The sequence below is a fragment of the Saccostrea echinata genome, unplaced genomic scaffold (assembly GCF_033153115.1).
Source record: "Saccostrea echinata isolate AGI-Se365-2 ecotype Australia unplaced genomic scaffold, CSIRO_AGI_Sech_v1 ptg000052l, whole genome shotgun sequence".
Taxonomy (NCBI): Eukaryota; Metazoa; Mollusca; class Bivalvia; order Ostreida; family Ostreidae; genus Saccostrea; species Saccostrea echinata.
The window spans coordinates 7,326,804-7,349,035 of NW_026889801.1; the positions used below are offsets into that span (position 1 = coordinate 7,326,804).

Here is a 22,232-nt window from a genome sequence, read left to right on the forward strand (position 1 = left end):
AATCCCACTGATGAGTGCGAGGCTAACCCTAATCTCTATGGTGTAGGCGAGGCTAACCCTAATCCCACAGGTGAATATCTGATTATCCTTAATATAAATTGTGTATGGTACCCTAACCCTAATCAAGCCGATGAATGCTTTCCAATGTGGTGTCAGTAACCAAATAGAGAAACGGCATAAAATTGTTGAATGTCAATTGTCAACTGTCCCCGGGTGACATTAGAAATGGCTAGAGAAAAAAATTAAGGCATAAAATTGTTGAATGTCAACTGTAAACTGCCCCTGGTCGACATTAGAAATGGTTGAATATCTACTGTCAACTATCTGTGGTACACAGTAGATAAGAATGGGAACTGTCAACTGTCAACCATGTAAGGTTGACAGTAGTCAAATGGACACCAAATCACTACTTTCATATATATATATATATATATATATATATATATATATATATATATATATATATATATATATATATATATATATATATATATATATATATATATATATATATATAAGCTTCCGCATAGGGACTACATACCCTTATACTGGAGTTGACCCCAAACAAAAAAGAACAGGGACATCAAGCAAACCGATTCTTAAATATTTTTATATCTACATGTAAACAGGGATAACCGCCAGAGTATTACCTGCACCACCAAAATATTTAGGCTGACCGCATACATAGTAAATATTTCTGTAGTTATCTGGAGTACGATTCCCGAGAAAGAGTTGATCTACATTGTATAGTAACCAGGTCTCTGAAACACCCATACTATCAATTCTTTTTGACATGTCAATAATAAGAGTTTGCTTTACTTCTAGTGTCCTGCGCTTGGCGAAGAAAAAGCCACTGCCTATGTTTAGGTCTTAGATTTGACGCGGTGCAACGAACGAGAAGTGAACCCAGGCCTCCCTATCACGAAGCGAGCCCTACCACTAGGCTACATTGACCGTGCATCGGAACTGAAAAAAAGACGTGAATAACGTATGCAAACACACTTCTGTAGCATTTTAATTCTTTGTATCCATCCTTGCAACCATTTGTGCCGTTTTTGTACGTATTGTTACATTGAAGACTAGTTGCAAAATGAACTGCATGTTTCTGTGCATTTTTTTTCCATGTAACCCAAACGTATAAGTTGACGCAATGGATACAGTTATTGTATTCTGTAATATCTCTTTTTGAAACCGCTGATAAATCTGTGTTGTAATTTCTCAACTGAATGATTTGGAATACTCTTAAAAGTCTCCTTAGTATATATACTATTCAAATCATTTTATTGACACTTTATGTACATACATTGACTGCAGTGTGAACCTGTCCATCCTGGTTTACACCCATAGCTACACTCTCCATGTACATTATGACAGGATGTATCAATGCACTTAGAGCTACATTCCTTGGAGCAGTTTCCTCCATACGTTCCTTCGTTGCACTCTTTTGATATTGTAAAAAGAACACATAGCCAGAAAAAGACATCAAACGACAGTAATAGTTAGTGCAACTATATACCTTGTACTAAACAATTAAAAATAAATAAAATTTGTCATCTTGAATTTTTATAGGAACACTTTACTCATAAAACTTTGATAAAAAGAAATGTTTATTTTTTTAAGAATAGTGTAATACCTTCCTCATATTAAATTTGAAACATAAAACCATGAAGCAAGTGTATTTAATCACTAATAAACAAAATCTATTTCTAAAATATTCGATAGATGTTCTTTTTCTTTCTGAATTTTATTTTAATTTCTTGTATTTGCATGTACTACATCTGCTTAAAAGGTGTGCATGGAGAACTACTATTGTTGCGCATGATTTGGTATATTTTTATCATCTTACAGAAAATCTGTGATAAATATTAATAGACTTCCTAAGGTAATTTCTTTTTTATCCACTGTTTTATGAGCATCTTTTCTATTGTTTTTAGCATACCTTCAGTACAGGTTTTTCCCTGGTATCCATCTTCACATCCTTCAGTACAAAATCCATTTTCATGGAAACAGTTTTGACCTCGGCATTTGATATTACAGATCTCAGAACAATTTTGACCAAAATTGCCTTTTGAACATGCTGTAAGAAATTGTTAACATTTTGTACATGCTTGTAATTTAAACGAGAGCACATATAAGGTTTTTTCCTGTGTACATGTAGAATGTCCTCTTTTAGAGATGATGTGTAATAAGATTAAGGTTTACTTGGTTAATTAACAATGCAGATCGTACTTACAATTATTGCAAAATTTCCCAATATACCCAGGTACACAGCTTTCACATTTTCCACTTGCTTTATCACATAGTAAGCTGTTTCTACAATTACTACTGCATTTATTCGTGCAATTAGGTCCATACCATCCATCAAGACAAGCAAATTTAAAGGATTGTGGTCCCCCAATTTCGGTGTCTTAGTGGGTGAGATCCCATTATTCATGGCATATTGTGTCAAATATGAATGCCCTATCATGTGTCAATCAAAAATAATCACCAAAGTTAATTTTTTTTTAAATAAGGGCAAACATGGAGTTCAAGGTCAAGGGGTAAAAAAAAAAGCATAGAATGCTCAGAAATATCTTGTCACAGGTAATGCACATGTCAAATATGAAAGCCTTATCTCTACTCAATCAAAAGTTATAAGGAAAAATAACAATTTTGAAAAGGAGGACAAACTTCATGGACGAGGTAACAGGGTAAAAAAATCATAGTATATTTAGAAAGGTCTTCTCACAGATAATATACATGTGTAATATGAAAGTCATATCTTTGTCTTTCAAAAGTTAGGACCAATTAAAGTAATGGTAAAATGTTTGAAAAATAGGTCAAAATTCAAGGTCAAGGTCACGGGGTCAAATATCATAGCATATTTGGAAAGGTCTTGGCAAGGGGAATGCACATGTGAAATATGAAAGCCCTATCTCTTCTTATTCAAAAATTATTACCAAGGTTAAAGTTTTTGTGACAGACGGACAGACTGACTGACAGATGAATGAGATTTAATGTCCCCTCTCTTTCGTGAAAGCGGGGGACAATTACTTGCATTCCATAGTTAAATTGACAAATTGTGAACTTACATGATTAAAACTGGTACGAGGGTTGAACCAAAAGTAATGGCAAAATTGCTATAAAATGTTCAATAAAATGAATGTTCTCAAGAAATTTCTACGTACTTATACCTGTATCTGTTTGGATTTTTGCCTGAAAATTTCATACAGATATACCCGGTATGCAGTACTTTTTGAGATAATTTTAAAAATGGCTTTTGTCTTATCTCCGCACTGCAAGAATGTACCGACGTTGATTTGAAGCTTCTCTTCGGAACTCATAATCAGTTCATCCGCATATAACTTCTACGCAAAGAGGAATAAATTTAGGAAAACATTTGAGCAAAGTACAAATGAGTTTATAACAATTTTTTAAAACAAGACGCTTTAGAGCAAAAAGCAGTATAGATTATAAAATCTTGCTGTGCAGAGATAAACAAAATCTAACAATTTATTTTTCTTAATATTTTATTTTTTATATATAAGAGACTTACGTTGATCACAATTGGGTATATTCCATCCTTCCTCGCACCCATGTTCACATTTTCCACTTATATGATTACAGGAAGCACCACCAAAACAATGGCCTGTGCACTTCGTTTTACACTCCATACCATAATTTCCAAACATGCAAGCTAATTAAAATGAAAATCAACTTTGTTTTGGATGGATGGATGTACTTTTTCACTCAAATCAAGAATAACAAGCCCAAGACTAAATCAAGAAACGCTTATAGACTTTTAGTACATAATTTGTACATTGTCTTAAACTTTTAGAATAACAAACAAGGATTTAAGCACACATGGTTTGAAATTCTTTTTAAAAGTTTATTTCATAAATATCTGAAATTTTGACATGTCTCAATTCAATACTTGATCCTGGAGCAGGAGATTGGAATCTTACTTTCGTTACAGAATTCTCCTATCCAACCAGCTGTACAGCCAAGACAGGTTCCGTTTATTATATTACATCTTTTTTCCTGGCAGTGAAGAGGACATGTAAGATCACAGTTTTGACCGTACAATCCATCTTTTTGACAGCCTTGAAATACAGATCAAAAGGTATTTATTAAATATATGTACATATATGCATTGGGTTATTTTGTTATAGCATTTACTAATGCATTGAGAATTATAGCAAAATATTACCCATCACATTTACTTCACATAGCTCTGTTACAATGCTAGTCTCGTAACCGGCAGGATATGTCGTCTTATTTCTTTCATTGTAAAATGTAACATAACGGCCATGAATGGTACAGATATTGGTCAAATCTAGTTGAGGTAATTCTGTTCCGTCCTTGTAGCACAGATAACTGTGCTGGATTTCTGTTGTGTTTGAAACATATAACGAAAACCCCGCCAGTCTTCCTCTTTGACGATTATCTAAAATTTTAGTTAGAAACGCTTTACATGTAAGTGTTTTACAGTACTTGTACGTTTGTAACTATGAAATATTTCTCTAATGAATCATAGACGTCATACAGGTATCCATAATGTCATTACCTCTAACTTAAAATACTCACTAAACCAAAGTAATTGCAAAAGAATATATATATATATTTTTTTGATAATTAAAAGTCAAATTGGACTTCTCTGCTGTTAAAAATTAATGAAACCAAATTTAATTCTTATTTGCACTTTTAATTAAATAATGTTTGTACACGATGATAATACACCTAGAAAATAATAATAAAAAAAAATATGTCTTTCTGACTAAAAATATTTCATTCTGTAAACTTGATGTGTACAAATTCTTCCTATGTGTGATCTTATTTCACATTCAGATATGTAAATGATACATTTACCAAAAAAGCATGGAAACATTTTTCTAGAAGTTCGAAAAAATATTTTTTAATGCGATGGAATGCATGTGGCTTTTACTACTCTATTTTGTCCGGAGTAATTTCTGTAGTTATTTTATTAATTTAATTTTCATGAGTTGCTAGACTCGCGTAATTAAAGAAAGTTCTAGCAAAAAAGTGTAGTATTTCATAAAATGATCAGGAATATGTCAATCTAGAATCTACGTTTTGAAACTTCTGGCAAAAAGTAGGATTTTTTGAGACAACATTTAATAAAAATTTTCACAGTAAAACAAATAAGACCATTCACGAATAACTGCAAATCTCCAAGAAAAACTTTCTTTTTCTCTTGTTAAAATGAATGCATTTATTGGCTTATTATTAAAGAATGAAAGGAAAATGTGTTATAATTTTGTTAATTTAGTTGGAACTTTATTTTCATTGAAGAACGAGAATATTTCATTGCCATGTAATAATGTTTACGAACATATCGGCGGCCATAATTAATTCAATATTTGATCTTTATCTTAAGCAGTAAGAGAACAAGGACACTGAATGACAGTCTTATAAGTTAGGGTGAAATTTATTTTTCTTTGAGATTTCAAAATAGCAATGATTAAGTTAGCCAAACAGATCTGTTTGAGTATTCCTCAAATATCGCTACGTACAATATGGTTGTCCATAGTCTTTAAACTGTATCCTTATACTGTATATACTCTTTATGTCACCAAGGTCCACTCTCCACCACACAGTTCTGTAAAAAGATGTCGTACCAATCGTACTAGTTCTTATACATGTATTGATGTCTCCATCAACTGCGTTGTTTGCTGCATACATGGAACAAGTTTGAGGAGAACATGGCCAATTTGAACTCTGCATAGAATTCTTACCCTGTGCTAAATTATCTATAAGATACAGAAATATACATATCAATGCATGTTGAATCTAGATCTAAATTTAGAATTATTTGGTAGCTATGGCTTTTTGCCAGAAAAGTGAAGTTTTCAATTCATTTTTTATTTGGTTGGTGTTATAGTACTATTGTTAAGAAATGAAGCATTCATTCATTCTGAAATAAATTTTACGAAATATATATAATAATGTTTTCACATTTGTCTCCCCTGATTAATAAAACATGCAGGTATTCAATGATTGTTTGTAGCTACATTTTATTTTGGAAATGCAAAACATTCATTCAAAACTCTCAGACCCCCATATTCGCTCTGAATAAACATGTTTACAAATGAGGAGGCATTATTTTAACCTTTGTATTTAAAGTACTGTGTAGCAGGGAAGGTTTAAGGAAATGAAGAATTTTTTCAATCAGCATGTTATAGTCAGGCGCGGATCCAGGACTTTTTCCCGAGGGGGGGGGGGGGCACCCCCGTCTAAAAAAATTCCAATCCAGAAATTTCTTGGGGAAAAAAAAAACCTTAACACCAAACTTAGTCTTGACCAAAAATTAAAAAAAAATGTAAAAAAATCCAAAACAAAACATATTTCGTGGTGGTGGTGGTGGGGTCCACGGTTTGTAGTGGGGGAGGGGGGGGGTTCTTAAGTTATTTTTTATTTGCTTCAGTATATACTTTTTATAACTCTGCAAATTCCAGGGGGGGGGGGGTCCCCGGACCCCGACCCCTCTAAATCCGCGCATTATAGTGTTTGTTCATCATTTGCTCTGTGGACTGTCATGGTAAATACGTGTATGTATGCATAGATATTAGACCATTGCAATGCAACAATGATGTTAATTGCTTATACATTCCTTTACTTTATTATAAATGACCGAAGAAAAGATGATCTAGATAAGGGAAGGGATGTTTGTTTTATTGAAAAATAATTGATGACAATAAAATGCAACAATATTCTTAAAGAATGTTGCGAGTTTACTACATTAAAAAAAAATTTCAGGAAAACATAACCTGAAAATTTGATATAATGTTTTCTTGAATTTGTATCGTATTACCTGAGGAAAGAGTTTCTTTACAAAATGTCAGATAACTTTTAAAAGACAAAGACGGATTAGTCAGGAACTCAAAATATCAAAGTCAAGTTAAAATTAAAACTATTAAGCAAAAAAAAAAAAAAAAAAAAAAAAAAAAAAAAAAAAAGAATATATTGTTATTTGTTTATTTGCTATTAAGGAGGCTGAGTCTACTTTGAGTGCGCATGACTTTGCGCAGCATTTTAATTTCATGCAGTTGTATGTGCAACATTACACTCTTCCCAAGTATTGTGATTTTAATACAAAATTAACATTATCTGTAACGCCTATGGATCTTAAAATGTACTTTTACGACAATAATTAGGAAAAAATGGTGAAATGGCTCTAACGACGTCACTGTTTTCCGATTTTGTAAGAAATGCATGACGCTGAAAAATGACACACGACTCGCTTTTATAAGACGTCCACGGAAATTTTACTAAAACTGTTAGCAGAACATCGAAAGAAACATACAGACAATTTAACATTGTTATTTTTTACCAAAATAATTCATATTTGCCTAAAATTCATCTGCACACACCCACACACCAACACACACCCACACACACACCCACACCCACACACACACACACACACACACACACACACACACACACACATATATATATATATATATATATATATATATATATATATATATATATATATATATATATATATATATATATATATATATATATATATATATATATATATATATATATATATATATATATATATATATATAAAGCGCAACATGGCAACTTTGCAGGCATTGGGCATTGAAAAAAAAAACAAACTTTGTATAATTCCTATGCCAAACTAGATGGTCCACTTTTTCTGAAATTTTGCAATTTGGTGACTTTTTACAATAACTTTCATGCACTTTACTGTAAAAGAAATCTCTAGGGCAGAAAAAAAAAGTATGGGGAAAATTGTGATAATTTGGCGCGTTTCCAACAAATCCCAACAGGGTCCAGTAGTAAAATTTGTCGACTTTTGATATGGTCTCCTAAGAAATCAGAACCTTAAACATTAGATTTTTTAATCTTAAAACTATAAATATAATATTAAAATTAATTTAAAAAAAGATTATCAGAATCTCTAGGGTAGAAATAATTAGACTCGACCTCATTAAATTTCAGGTTGGCTTTTGATTGGTTGCGTTGATGGCGTGATTTATGGCTATGTACAACGTCATGTTTAACGTAATTGTACTATATGATATTTTATATTATACTATATTTATATTTGGAATATGCAAGATCTAAAAGGTAACATATATGTACAGAGTAATTAGCACACCTGATCTGAACTCTCAAGTAAGCTTTTCTGATCACCCATTGTCCGTCGTCCGTCCGTCCGTCTGTAAACTTTTCAAATTTTCAAATTCTTCTCAAGAACCACTGGGCCAATTTTAACCAAAATTGGTACAAAACATCCTTTGGTAAAGGGATGTTGAAATTGTTAAAATGAAGGGCGAACATCTTACAAGGGGAGATAATCAAGAAAAGACAAAAATAGGGTGGGGCCATTAAAAAATCTTCTTCTCAAGAACTACTGGGCCAGAAAAGCTGAATATTATGTAGAAGCATCTTGGGGTAGTGTAAATTCTAAATTGTTTAAATCACGACCCCCGGTGGAAGGGCAGGGCCAGAATAGATAAATCCAAGTTTTACATTGAAATATATAGAAAAAACCTTTTAAAATCTTCTCAAGAACCACTTGGCCAGAAAAGCTGAAACTTATGTGGAAGCATCCTTGGATATATAGTGTAGATTCAAAATTGTTAAAATCATGACCCCCAGGGGTAGGGTGGGGCCACACTAGGGAATCCAAGTTTTACATTGAAATATTTAGAAAAAAAAAATTAAAAATCTTCTTCTCAAGAACCACTCGGCTAGAAAAGGTGAAACTTATGTGAAAGCATCCTTTGGTAGTATAGATTCTAAATTGTTAAGATCTTGGCCCTGGGGGTAGGGCGGGGTCACAATAGGGAATCCAAATTTTACAGTGAAATACATTAGGAAAAAATCTTTATTAAAATCTTCTCAAGAAGCAATGGGCTAGAAATGCTGAAACCTATGTATCCTTGGGTAGTGTAGTTTCTAAATTGTTAAAATCATGACCCTGGGGTTAGGGTGGGGCCACAAAAGGTATTATAAGGGGGCAAAGTCTGGTGAAAACTGCAGGGCCATGGCCCATGGGCCTCTTGATTTGTTCATCATTTCACGAAAAAGAGCACATGTTAGAAATACCAGCAACTCATCAACACTAAAGCAGACCCGCGACCTACTTTAAGTTGTCAAGAATGTCTTACATTCATTATGTAAAGAAAAACATACAGTCATGCTTACAAACAGCGGACCTTCTATCGAGTAATGGGGGTTTTCAGTATCTGATTTAATTTGTGCATGATTTTAAAAACTTACCATATCCGTACGTTGAGAATGTTTGCATAAGTAAAAACACAATCAGAAACTCCATTTGCACAAGTAAACAGATTAATAAAAGATAGAAGGCTTGTCGTAAAAAGGTGAATGGAGTTGGGTAGAAAGGAGATTATGTAGAGTCATGGAGTGGAGTAGCAAAACGTATAAATAAACAAATTAATTTCACTTATAAACAATCTCTCTCTTGCAACCTTATTTTGATTTGTAAATATAATGAGACAGGAAACGAAATTGATCTCGCATTTGGTGCATCAAAATTGATACCGTGCATTATTTTACATTATGACCCCTGGGTCGAGATAGTCCTCGAGGGTCTCTACAGCCAAGTAGCTAAGTACTTCGGTACTAGCTTGAAAATACAAATATATATTCCTGCGCGGATCTGAATTTGCAGTCATTAAAAATATATACTGAAGCCAAATGAAAAAAGAGACTTTGCCCCCCCCCCCTCCCTTCAGAAAACGTGGACCCCAACCTCATCACCACGAAAAAGGTATTTTTTACTTTTGGGAATGGACTTCACGTTTTTTTTTTGTTTTTTTTTTTTATTTCTTTTGTTTGACAAGAAATTTTTTAGGTTTGATACATTTTGGAAAGGAGTGTTGTTTTTTCTCATTTCATTTATTTATTTATTATTATATATTTACATTTCCAATGTCTTTGTCCGAGATAAAATTACAAATTGTAAAAATACTTCATTTCTACATAAATCTACTGGTTCATCGATAGGCGCGGTTAAAAAAAAAATCACGTGCGGGGCGGGACAAATAGAGACAGAAGCGGGGCTGTTAGCACGGGAATTTGCAGAATCAGGAGCATGTAAATATAAGGAATAACTGTCAGATTTTTTGGATTCATGACGATGATCAATCGATTGGCTTGCGTGATAATTTTATGCATAAACGCCTTCGGCGTTTATGCAAATTATCACGCAAGCCACTCGATTGATCACATCATGAATCCAAAAAATAAGACAGTTATTCCTTAAATATATATATATATATATATATATATATATATATATATATATATATATATATATATATATATATATATATATATATATATATATATATATATATTAAACAAATATAAAAAGAAAACACAAGAATCCTCCGTAAAGCTTTAGCGCTTTCATTAAAAATCTTCAGAAGCTTTACATTACAAAAATGTATACAACGGTAACATAGTAACAATGATTATGACGTTAAACTAAGCGGAACGTTTAATGTCTATATTGTGACGTCATAGATAAAATACTGCAATGATGATGAAAAAGTTCGGGAAAATCATAGGTAGTTTATAAGAGACTATTAAGTTTTGGCTTTAGATTCTAGAGCCAAAACTTAATAGTCTCTTATAAACTACCTATGATTTTCCCGAACTTTTTCATCATCATTGCAGTATTTTATCTATGACGTCACAATATAGACATTAAACGTTCCGCTTAGTTTAACGTCATAATCATTGTTACTATGTTACCGTTGTATACATTTTTGTAATGTAAAGCTTCTGAAGATTTTTAATGAAAGCGCTAAAGCTTTACGGAGGATTCTTGTGTTTTCTTTTTATATTTGTTTAATATTGTAATCCGATTACTGAGACTTTATTTCAATTTTGGATATGTATATATATATATATATATATATATATATATATATATATATATATATATATATATATATATATATATATATATATATATATATATATTGCTTGTCAAGAAATTTCTGGATTGGATTTTTTTTTGAGTGGGTTGGAACCCCCCCCCCCTTGAAAAAATCTGATCCGCGCCTGATATTTAATTCCCTGTGATTTTTTTTAAAAATGAAATATCTACCTCATGCATAGCTCTGCTCCTTCGACGTATTTGGCTACAGTCTTTGGCATCCCCCTTTTTTCAGCTCTTCAAAGTTTTTGTAATTTAAATATTCGGATATCCAACGTTTCTGCATGAGCATCACTGAAAAGAAATAATTTGTCGAAATGAGAATTTGGTGCATCAATGTTGTGTCACATAGAGGATCACCTAATAATTATTCATAACAAACAGTAGGAGGAATGACACCACATTCCTATCCCAACCAGACAAACCTAGTAAGATTTATTAGGAGCATTATATACGAAATAGATAGAGCAAAAAAAAAAAAATGCACTGAGTACTGAATCATGGTAAATCTTTTTATTTTATTTTATTTTTTTTTTTTTTTTGTTTTTTGTTTTTTGTCTTATTACTTAAAGTCATTGACAATTCACTGTTATTCGGAAAAAAAAGGTTTAATTATTTTTTTTCCACTTGACGTAATTGATAGTGATCTCCCGTCTAGAATTCTCTACGCGGTAAAAACCAATAAAGCGCAAATTACTGCGGTAAACAAAAGCATGTGTGTTACTTCTACTGGTAGAATCATCTCTAACAGTAAGAGAGAAAAACAGTGATGGCTTTTTTGCATTATGTTAAGGAGACAAAGAGTCAAAAGATCGTTATTTACCGTAGCTATGCAGGGAAAGACAAAGATGTGACAAATGCTGAAAACAGTTCATAGGACGTGTGAACAGGTGAAGGAGGCACCATTTAGTAACTACTGACAAAAATTAAAAACAAATTCATGCCAATATTTTTATAACAAATGCTAATATAAAGTAAATTATGTATGATAGAAACAGTTAACTAGTCCTTTACCAGTATGAAAAATAGACAGATACTAAGGGAAGTAACTCAAAAGTAAAGAACGGTGTTGGTATAGCTGTGTTTTGATTCTATATTTTCAGCCAAAATATCTAGATGTCATAGGAAATAAAGATACAATAATAAATAAATAATGCATAAACTTTAAGAACTAAATGGGTTTTGGAGAAATCTTATGGAAAAAGATTATGTAGGTTCTTTTATCAACATTTTACATAGGAAATGCATTAAGAATTGTAAAAAAGTTAATTTGATAAAATCTGAAAAAGAAGTGTGGCTTGGTTGGTTAAATGTGCCAAAATCTGAACATGTTAAGTACTATTACATCTGCGCAAGAGTTTTTGAAAAATTCTATAGTAAAGCCAGGAACGATGCCAATGTCCTCAAGAAGAAGTTACCCTCTTTGTTGATATGTGTATGTCATATTTTTTTTCTATATCTCAGTCCATTGTTTGTTGATTCTCATTTTGTATAACTATATATTTATACGTATACATATCTCCCTTTTGGTTATTGGAAATTGCAGGAAACGCTACCGAAGGTAAGATGTAGAATCATGGAAGTTGAATGAATTGTTTTCTGTCGTTGTACAGTGTAAATTTCTCCCTTTGCCCTCTCTTTCTCTATACCCCAGCTTTTGTTGATTTCCGTGATCACACAGACTCTTGGAAACTGCCTTTTTTCAGAATGAATGGTTACATACAGTCATAGGTTTGTTCATTCTTTTTACATGTATCAAAAATAACATTGCAGGGAAGAGATTGTATCTAAGACAAATCAATTTCTTCCTTAACTTTCTATAGTGTTAAAATACAGACTCCTCTTCGTGACTCCACATAACTCCACTCCATTCCACTTCACTCTGTTTTTACATAAAACCAAGAAGGAAGTAATAACGACACTTTTTGAAGGGTTTATCTCTAGATGCATTAGATAAAGCTTATGTGAATATTGAATATTTTAAAATGGAAGACGCACAAGAGGACAAACTAACCTACGCCCCCTCCACACAAGCTTGTTACTATATTTCCTCCAACTCCATTGCAAGGGGATAATACTGATCCCAGTTTACATACAGAGCCACAGACTCGTACTGCTGTGTTTGCAAGAGTATTCTAAAAATTTCTGAAGCTCAGACTTGTTAATGTGACTAAAATCTATTGATATAATCTTTGTATTCAATTACGAAAGATTATTGATTGTAAACAATGTAGAGAACTAAAAGGTTATTCAAATGTACAGATTATTCATTTTCCAACATTTTCTAAAGATGAAAGGTGGTCAATGTTGAGGCCTTGATTAACTTCAGAGTTTGTGATTTCTTTGTCTTTTTCAAACCCTAAATCAGGCGTTTTTAATCAGATATTTGAGCTTATTTACACTATAAAGTAAAATAAGAACATTCGTATTCGTCCCATCCACGTTCATTTAAGAAATAAAATATCATGTTTAGAGTTTTATTGGGATATGACATGAAGTCGGTCACGTGATCTAATCCTATAACGCTCGAAGGGCGTTATAGTAGATTTGATCACGTACCGACTTCATTGCATATCTCAATGAAACTCTAAAAATTGATGTTTTATTTCTTATATTTATATTTTACTTTTATTCGCGTTACATGGAAAATTAGGCACTATTTAGACTTTGTTTTGGAAATGCAACATAACGTCACGTGACGTCATAATCGGGACTTTCCAAATGACTCGTGCAGTTTGCTTTCCATACACAAGAAAGTCTGATCATGTGACCAACTGCGTGTCATTGAAAATTGAATGTCAATTTAATTAATATTGTCATATAAGGAAAGACATCTGCAAATGTAAATATGGTGATTTGAATTTCGATACTATGACATAGCATCAGTTCCTGTTATATCGAAAGTAGATTGTTACGATGCACTTTTCGTCATAGGCATTATTTAAAATAAAATGAAAATGGATTCACACATCTGCTGATTACCAAGCAGGTACATGTAAAAAATATCAGACTCTAGAAACGCAAACACAATAATTTAAATTCTCTATCCTCCGGAGACTGATTAAAATGGATGCCAAAACCAAGTCCTTTGCGTTAATAATAAGGGCTATTAAAAGTGCATTTGAAAACACAATTTCTTAAAATAATTGTGAACAAAACACTGACATTAGCAAGTATGGTCTGAAGAAGAAATCAATGTTAAGATACATCAAAAAATTAAATTAATTTGGCCGAGCTTTGTTGTGATTTTTTTCTAAATGGAAGAGAAAATTGCATAAAAAATCATTCAGATATATAAAAGGTTAGATCAGGAAAACGGAAAATTTGTTGAATAGGCATGCAATAATACTTATGCATATACAGTGTATCATTTTCATTACCTTGCAGTTTTTTGAGGTTCAAAAACCATTGAAATCTATACTGTATATGTATAGCACGTTAAAATCAATGTTGGCTATTGTCTGAAATTTAAGAATCCGAAGATTATATATTATAATTTATCATATGTATAGATTATATATATATATATATATATATATATATATATATATATATATATATATATATATATATATATATATATATATATATATATATATATATATATATATATATATATATATATATATATATATATATATATATATATATCTGTGTGTGTGTGGGTGAATTTCTGTGATTCTACATCTGACCTTTTGTAGCATTTCCCTAAATTATCGATAACCAAAAAGGGAGATATGTATACGTATAACAGTCATTCTACGATAAAAGAACCAATTCAGGGTATAAAACACGAAAAAATAAATATTTGTTTCAAATGGCAAAATCAACATCATAATTCTCTAAAGGACATATCAGTGAACTTAAAATAAGGAATTATCAACAAATCTGCTATCGTTAACTTTTTACAACAATTTCACTATACCATTGATTTTAAGGTAAAATTACGGAAGTTAATGCTTGAATAAGTCTTACTATTTTTTAAATAAAGCTGACTTTGACCAATTTTTATTTTCTGATGTTCCGCATAGAACGCTAAAGTATGATTCATGAAGTCTCGCATTAATCCGATAATGATTTAAAATTTCGTGAAAAATATTGTTACGGAAGTTAATAGTTACGGAAGTTAACTTGCAGCAATAAAAGTTAAAATTCTTGACAATATTTAAAATTAACGTTTGTATTAAGATGTTAATCAAAAGTATGAAGCATTGCGCTTCCAAAATGATATAAATTATCACACCTTTAATGCAAAACATTTCCTTAATTACCGTTACGGAAGTTTTTGAGATAGACAACTGTTTTTGTCTATTTCATTTTGTTATGAAGAAAATGTAACGGTCTAAAATAGCTGTTTCGCAGCTAGAATCGATAATATTAGGTTCCACTGTCACTTTTAGATAAGTTTCAGTTCTTTTATTTAAAATCTGCATTCTAGGCGTGTATTTTAAAACAAACAGGATGTGTTTGTGAAACACTGATGCCCCCATATGACATCCTATAGCAAAGGTTAAACTTTCTCAAATGCAAATCAAATATGTTGATACCCAAAGTAACGTCTTGTCTCGAGGAATATACCTGTGAAATATGAAAGCCCTAGAAGCAACCATTGAATAGATATGAAAAAGGTTAAAGTTTATCAAAGTAAGTCAAACTTCAAGGTCAAGGTCAAATGGTCAAAATTAATGGTGCCTAAGGAAAGGCCTTCTCACAAAAAATATACTGGTGAAATATGAAAGCTGAAGCACCGATCGTTCAAAAGTAAAGACCATCGTTTAAGTTTTTAAAAGGTAGGTCAAACGCAATGATCAAGGTCAATGGATTACAATTGTTGGTATCCAAAGGAAGGCCTTGTCACAAGAATTACATATGTGAAGTATGAAAGCATTAGCACCAACGGTTCAAAAGTTATGGCCAAGATTAAAGTTTTTCAAAAGTAGGTCAAACTCCAAGGTCAAGGTCAAATGGACAAAGTTGTTGGTATCCAAAGGAAGGTCTTGTCACAAGAATAACATATGTGAAGTATGAAAGCCCTAGCATCAACGGTTCAAAAGTTATGGCCAAGGTTAACATTTTTCAAAAGCAGGTCAAACTCCAAGGTCAAGGTCAAAGGGTCAAAGTTGTAGGTATTCAAAGTAAGGTCTTGTCACAAGGATTACATATGTGAAGTATGGAAGCCTTAACACCAACGGTTCACAAGTTATGGCCATTGTTCAAGTTTTCCGAAAGTAGGTCAAACTCCAAGGTCAAGGTCAAAGAGTCAAAGTTGTTGGCATCTAAAGTAAGGTTTTGTCACACCAATTATATACATGAAGAATGAAATCCCTAACACCAATTGTTCAAAAGTTATAGACAAGGTTAAAGTTGGATAAAATTTTTCAAAACTGGGTCAAACTCCAAGGTCAAGGTCAAATGGTCAAATATGGTGGTACCCAAAGAAAGGTCTTGTCACAAGAAATACACATGTAAAATATAAAAGCCAAAGCTCCAACCAATCAAAAGTTATGGGCAATGTTAAAGTTTTTGCGGACGAACAGACAGACAGACGGACGGACAGGGCAAAAACTATATACCCCCGAATCTTCGATACGGGGGCATAAAGACGTTACGAAAGTAACATGTAAATGATTTTCAACGACATGTCATAATTTCGTATGAAAGAAGATCCGTTCATTTTTTGGCAAGAAGTGGTTTGCTTTCTCTTTATATGGGAATTTTTTTGCCATCTATTCGGAACGATTATACGGCAGAAAATTTCATATTGAAATTTGTAAATGAATGAAGCGACATTAAGATTTGCAGTAGAATACGTTTTAACAGTAGTGAAGGGGAAACTTCAAGAGTACTATTCAACAATATATTTGAGAAGTGGTGTAAATCAGATGTGGATACTTAAAAACTCCAAGGAACTTTTGGAAAATTTGAAATCACAAGATTTTACCAAAATTAACAGCTTAAAAACTTTCGACTTTTCAACTTTATACACAAACATTCCCCACGATAAATTAAAATCCAGGCTTTTTGATATCATTGACAGCTGCTTTTTCAATAAAAATGGAACTCGTAAATTTACTTACCTTGTCATTGATCATTTGCAAAATTATTTTGTTAAAAAACATTCTGATTGTACACACAAGTACTTTGAAGTTGACATTAAAAAGATGCTTAAGTTTCTGATTGACAATATCTATGTGGTTTTTGGAGACCAGGTTTTCCAACAATCTATAGGAATACCCATGGGTACCAATTGCGCCCCGTTATTACATGTAGCAGACCATTTTTGTATTCATATGAGGCAGAATTTGCCCAAAATCTTATACGTGAAAAGAAAAAAAAAAAAACACTTGCTGTGGCCTTCAACTCAACATTTAGATATATCGACGACGTATTGTCAATTAACAATGGTTATTTCCATTCTTATGTCGATACGATATATCCCGGTGAGCTTGAGATAAAGGATACAACGAGTCTGACACATCGGTTTCATATTTGGATATTTTACTTGAGAAAGATGATAATCTAACAACCAAGCTTTATGATAAACGTCATAACTTTAACTTTTCAATCGTCAACTTTCCTTACTTATGCAGCAATATACCTTCATCACCTGCATACTGGTTTATATCTCTCAGTTGATTCGATACGCAAGAGCATGCTCTACGCATGTACAATTTCTAAAACGAAGTAAATTACTGACAAACAAGTTGATGAAACAAGAATATCAGCAGTCTCGTGTAAAGTCGTCATTTCGTAAGTTCTATGGTCGATACAATGACCTTGTCAGCAAATACAATTTAGCATTGAGTCAAACGCTTACTGACGTTTTTCATACCTATTGTTAGGCCATTATTTACACACTGAATTGTCGACGAATTTTACCGTTATTTCCCGATCATGACAAGGAGCACACGGCGGGTGTGACAGGTCGACAGGGGATGCTCACTCCTCTGTTCCAACCTCTGATGTTTTGGAGGTCCGTGTTTGCTCTGCACCTATTTTGTAATGTTTAATGGACTTTTGAGCATGAATATAGTTCGTTATCTCCATATATTTCATTTTTCAAAATTACATTGTGTTCATATCAAAACTTTAACTGCATATATATCAGTAAATATTTAGGAAACCGTATGTGTATGCCAAGTCTTTGAGTTGAAATCGATCTTTAAAATTATAGTTAAGATATTTCAACGGTAAATTTGTATGCGACATAAACAAATCTTAATTGGGCCTTTTCTTTTTTTGGCAGAATGACTGATAAATTGAGAATAAATAAACAATGAACTGAGACAGAGAAAAAAGACATACAAATATCAGCAAACAGGGCAACATCCTCTTAAGGACATTGGCAACGTTCCTGGCGCTTTAATATAGAATTTTTCAAAAAACATTGAGGAGTTGTAATGGTACTAATCATGTTTAACTGTGGTAAATTCTTCCCACCAAACCACCCTTCGATTTATCTTTCATACGATCTTTTCCCTGCATTGTCATTTTGAATCTGTGTAAAAAGAATGAACTAGCTTCTGACTGTATGTAGACACATATTCTGAAATCAGGCAGTTTCCAAGAGTCTGAGTGATCAAAGAAATCAACTAAAGCTGGGGTATACAGAAGAGAGGAAAAAGGGAGACTTGTGTACAATGACAGGAAACAATTCTTTCAACTTCCATGGTTATAAATCTATATCTTCTGTAGCGTTTCCTGCAATTTAATGAGGTTAATTTAATAATATGTTTGTTTCTAAGGTCTATGAAATCAGGAGTAACAACAATAAATGAGTATTTTAATATGCTGAAAAAATGAGAAAAAGATGATTTTTTTGGTGTGTTTTGTGTGTGAGTGTTTGGTAAAGAAGATTGGAGTAGTCCTTGATAAAGATTAGCAATGCTAGTTTAGGCAACTATAAAGAACGCTTACTAACCTGGAAAAATTAGATTTTGTTATCGGTCGCAGCAGCGGCCGATCTATTTGTGGTTGTGTTAGAAAGTGCACATAGGGAAATGAGACGTTATTTCTTTAATACTTCAGAAAATTATTCTTTTATGATAACATGTATAAAATCATGAGTCAGGTTCATCTATGAAAATTTAATGAATTTTGAATTTCTCAGACTATTAAGAAAGTAAAGAAAACAATCATACACACATTTGTATAGATACATAAAAGCTTTCTTTGAAGTAAATAATTTTATATCTATTGTTTACAAGTTGAATGGGTTACATATTCTGCAACACAGATTGAAGTAATTTATTGGCTTCAATTTGTTGGTCTATTTATGTGTTTGTTATGACTAAAAAAATTGAAGTAGTTAGCAAAGTCTAAATGAATTTTTTCTTTTGGTAACTGCATTACTGTCAGTCTATCAAATATCAGTCTTAATTGTCATTTTGACACTGATTAAAAGCTGAATAAATTTCCAGACAGTCTTAAAATCTTAATGTTATCGCATTGGTTTCAATAATGGCACAATAAAAAGTGCAATATAACCACTTTTTACAGTAACTAACCTTGGTGAGAATTTTACTTTATTGGGGTCTTCTGTACATGTAACTAGAAAAAAGATAAATAGGCCTACTGCTGACATCTCTCTCTCTCTCTCTCTCTATATATATATTTTATATATATATATATATATATATATATATATATATATATATATATATATATATATATATATATATATATATATATATATATATATATATATATATATATATATATATATATATATATATATATATATATATATATATATAACCGAATCCGCACCGTTGGCGCCCGAGCTTTAGAGAATGATCCTCACTTAGCGGCATGCGATATTTAGCGGCATAAAATCGTATGCCGCTAAGTGCGTGCGTGTTTTTTAAATTGCTCTATCTCTCTTAATAGGACAGGTAAGGCAATGAAACTTTCTCTGTTATAATGTCTAATCTTTTGTAGATGAAATAAGTGCCAGAAAATTATTGAATACTCAGTAAATAATTTATTTTGATCGATTTTGTGAAGGTACCCTATTTTGTAGTATATATAATTTTCGTCATAATTCTCATTTTGAGGCATACTGCGTTTTTTTGGCGTTTTCTCTCTTAAGTGTGATGTATATCATTCTGAAATTTTGATCATAGCCGTATAGGAATGAAATGCATCATATGTGATTGTTTCATAGGCAAGCATTCTTGAAATCGAATGCAATAATCGTTTATGTAAAATCTTATGCTCAGTTTTGCAGTTCAGCGCATTATATATCCTATAGGATACTACGCATGTCTGACCTAAAAACGGTATCAAAAGAAAATGGCGAATGGAATGTTTTGGTTTGCTTCGATTCTTAGACAAAATGAAAACGAATATGTTCCGCTGATTGAAGCAATATCTCATAGCAGATGATTTGAACGTTATTGATTAGAGGAGTTTTCAGGGGCCACTGAGGATGTGATATTTAAAAACATATGTGGTATTTGAAATATTTTTGTTTTCTTTCGGTAAGCAGTAATTCAACCAGTGGATTATCATGATACTATATCTTCAAATATTTGAAGAAAGCATGTTTCTTAAGTCGTGTCGAATTTCTGTGTAGTTCCTGTTTATCTCACGGAACATCGGTTTATGAATACACGTGTTTTGCAGCTAAGACATTTTTCCCAGCCGTCGTTGTTTGTTAGCGGAGATGTAAAAAAAATTAACGAATATCTTCATACTAGCTGGATTTTTTAACGAATGATTTTAAAATGTGTCGTAAACTTTATTATGAAAAAACAACGTAACAAATGAGTACCATTATATTTATTCATTCGTACTTTAAAGAAAAATATTCAGTGTTCTCACACATGACCATGTAGCATTTTATGAGTTACCAAGGAGAAAATGGTATAAAAATGCAAGGATTTCAAACAGGAATATTTTTAATCCCTGTTGAGGTACGTGGGATTTATTTTTTTTAATTTGAATTCAATTAGTTTTGAAAACAAATAACAATGATTTTTATTGATTATGTATCTATATAAATAAATATGAATTCGAAAATTGCAATAAATAAATGACCAATAAAATCCAGTTAACCAAAAGTCAAGGAACTTAATGAGTTAACTTACATCACTATATTAATCATTATCAAACATGCATTTCTGAAAATTTCCATTTAAAATGCTGAAAATTACTCCATTTTTTCTTCAATCTTATGATGTTAAACAAAAATCTTGAGAAATTAATATTTTATGTTACATTATGGTAACATTAATTTTTGTTATTGTTTTCTGTTTTTGTTTTGATAATTATTAAAATTATTTCATTTTGAAGCCATAAATTAATTTTTTATCTGTTTCAGGAAAAAATTGTTGTTGTAAATTAATATCTATTGATTTTAGATTATAAAATAAAAATTGTTTTACTTGCAAATAATTGGTCTAATTTAATTATTCATCTGCATATGTATCAGGTAGAAAGGCTTTTAAGAGACTTTACAATTATATTTTTCCTGATCAAGAGCATGTTCACTTACAAAAAAAAAAAGATAAAGCGTTTATAAATACTGTAATAGGGATAGACTTCTAAGGCTGTCAAATAAGCCTTTAAACAACGCAAGTTTTTAAAAATTAAAATTCATTTAGAATGGATTGAACGAAAAAAATGTAGATCTTATGTACCCATGTTTTTTACAACTCACTTTAACTACTATAGTTCTTTATAGGCTTCTTACTCAAAATATAGTCTACTCCACTCTCGGCTGTTTACAATTCAAGCTTTGAACTTGCTGATCTTTTCAGAGTTACCCCCTCTTTGACCAGAAATATCAATCAATAAAACGTTCTTTTTATAAATAAAAAAATTCAATAAAAGTTTGATACAAAAAATGATATGCCTTTGACAACACATCAGTAATATCGGAGAGAGAGAGAGAGAGAGAGTTTCTTTTGTTTTCTCCACAGTTCTCCGAAATCGTTCTTTTGGATAGGGATATTTTTGTTTTTGTTTTTTTTTTCTATTTTTATTTTTCTAGATTATTTCTTTTTTAAAGCTTTTTGAAGATAAAAAAAAATATATCAAAGAAATAATTAACATCGAAAATAGGGGAGGGATAAATATGAAAATAATCAGAAATTAAATTTAAATTTTTGGGACAAAGGAAATGATTGTTTTTGTATCAAAAAAAACATTTATATACATTTGATAGCAAATAAATTGCCTGTTTATAAATCCTTAATCGTATTATAAAAAATCTTTTTATGTGTCTTAAGGGGTATAGTATTTTAAATACATGTTAGAGGCATGAAACATCTGGAAA

The 22,232-nt window shown here is 31.7% G+C and overlaps 1 protein-coding gene across 1 annotated transcript in view; it reads right to left on the reverse strand.

Moving 5' to 3' along the window:
* LOC133204320 (multiple epidermal growth factor-like domains protein 10) overlaps positions 1-22,232 on the reverse strand; it is a 609,956-nt gene that overhangs the window by 16,980 nt on the left and 570,744 nt on the right. Inside the window, exons 6-7 of the mRNA XM_061340045.1 lie at positions 1,940-2,077; positions 1,304-1,441 (exon numbers count right to left, since the gene is read on the reverse strand). Coding sequence (XP_061196029.1) covers positions 1,304-1,441; positions 1,940-2,077 — 276 coding nt within the window. The remainder of the gene's footprint in view (positions 1-1,303; positions 1,442-1,939; positions 2,078-22,232) is intronic.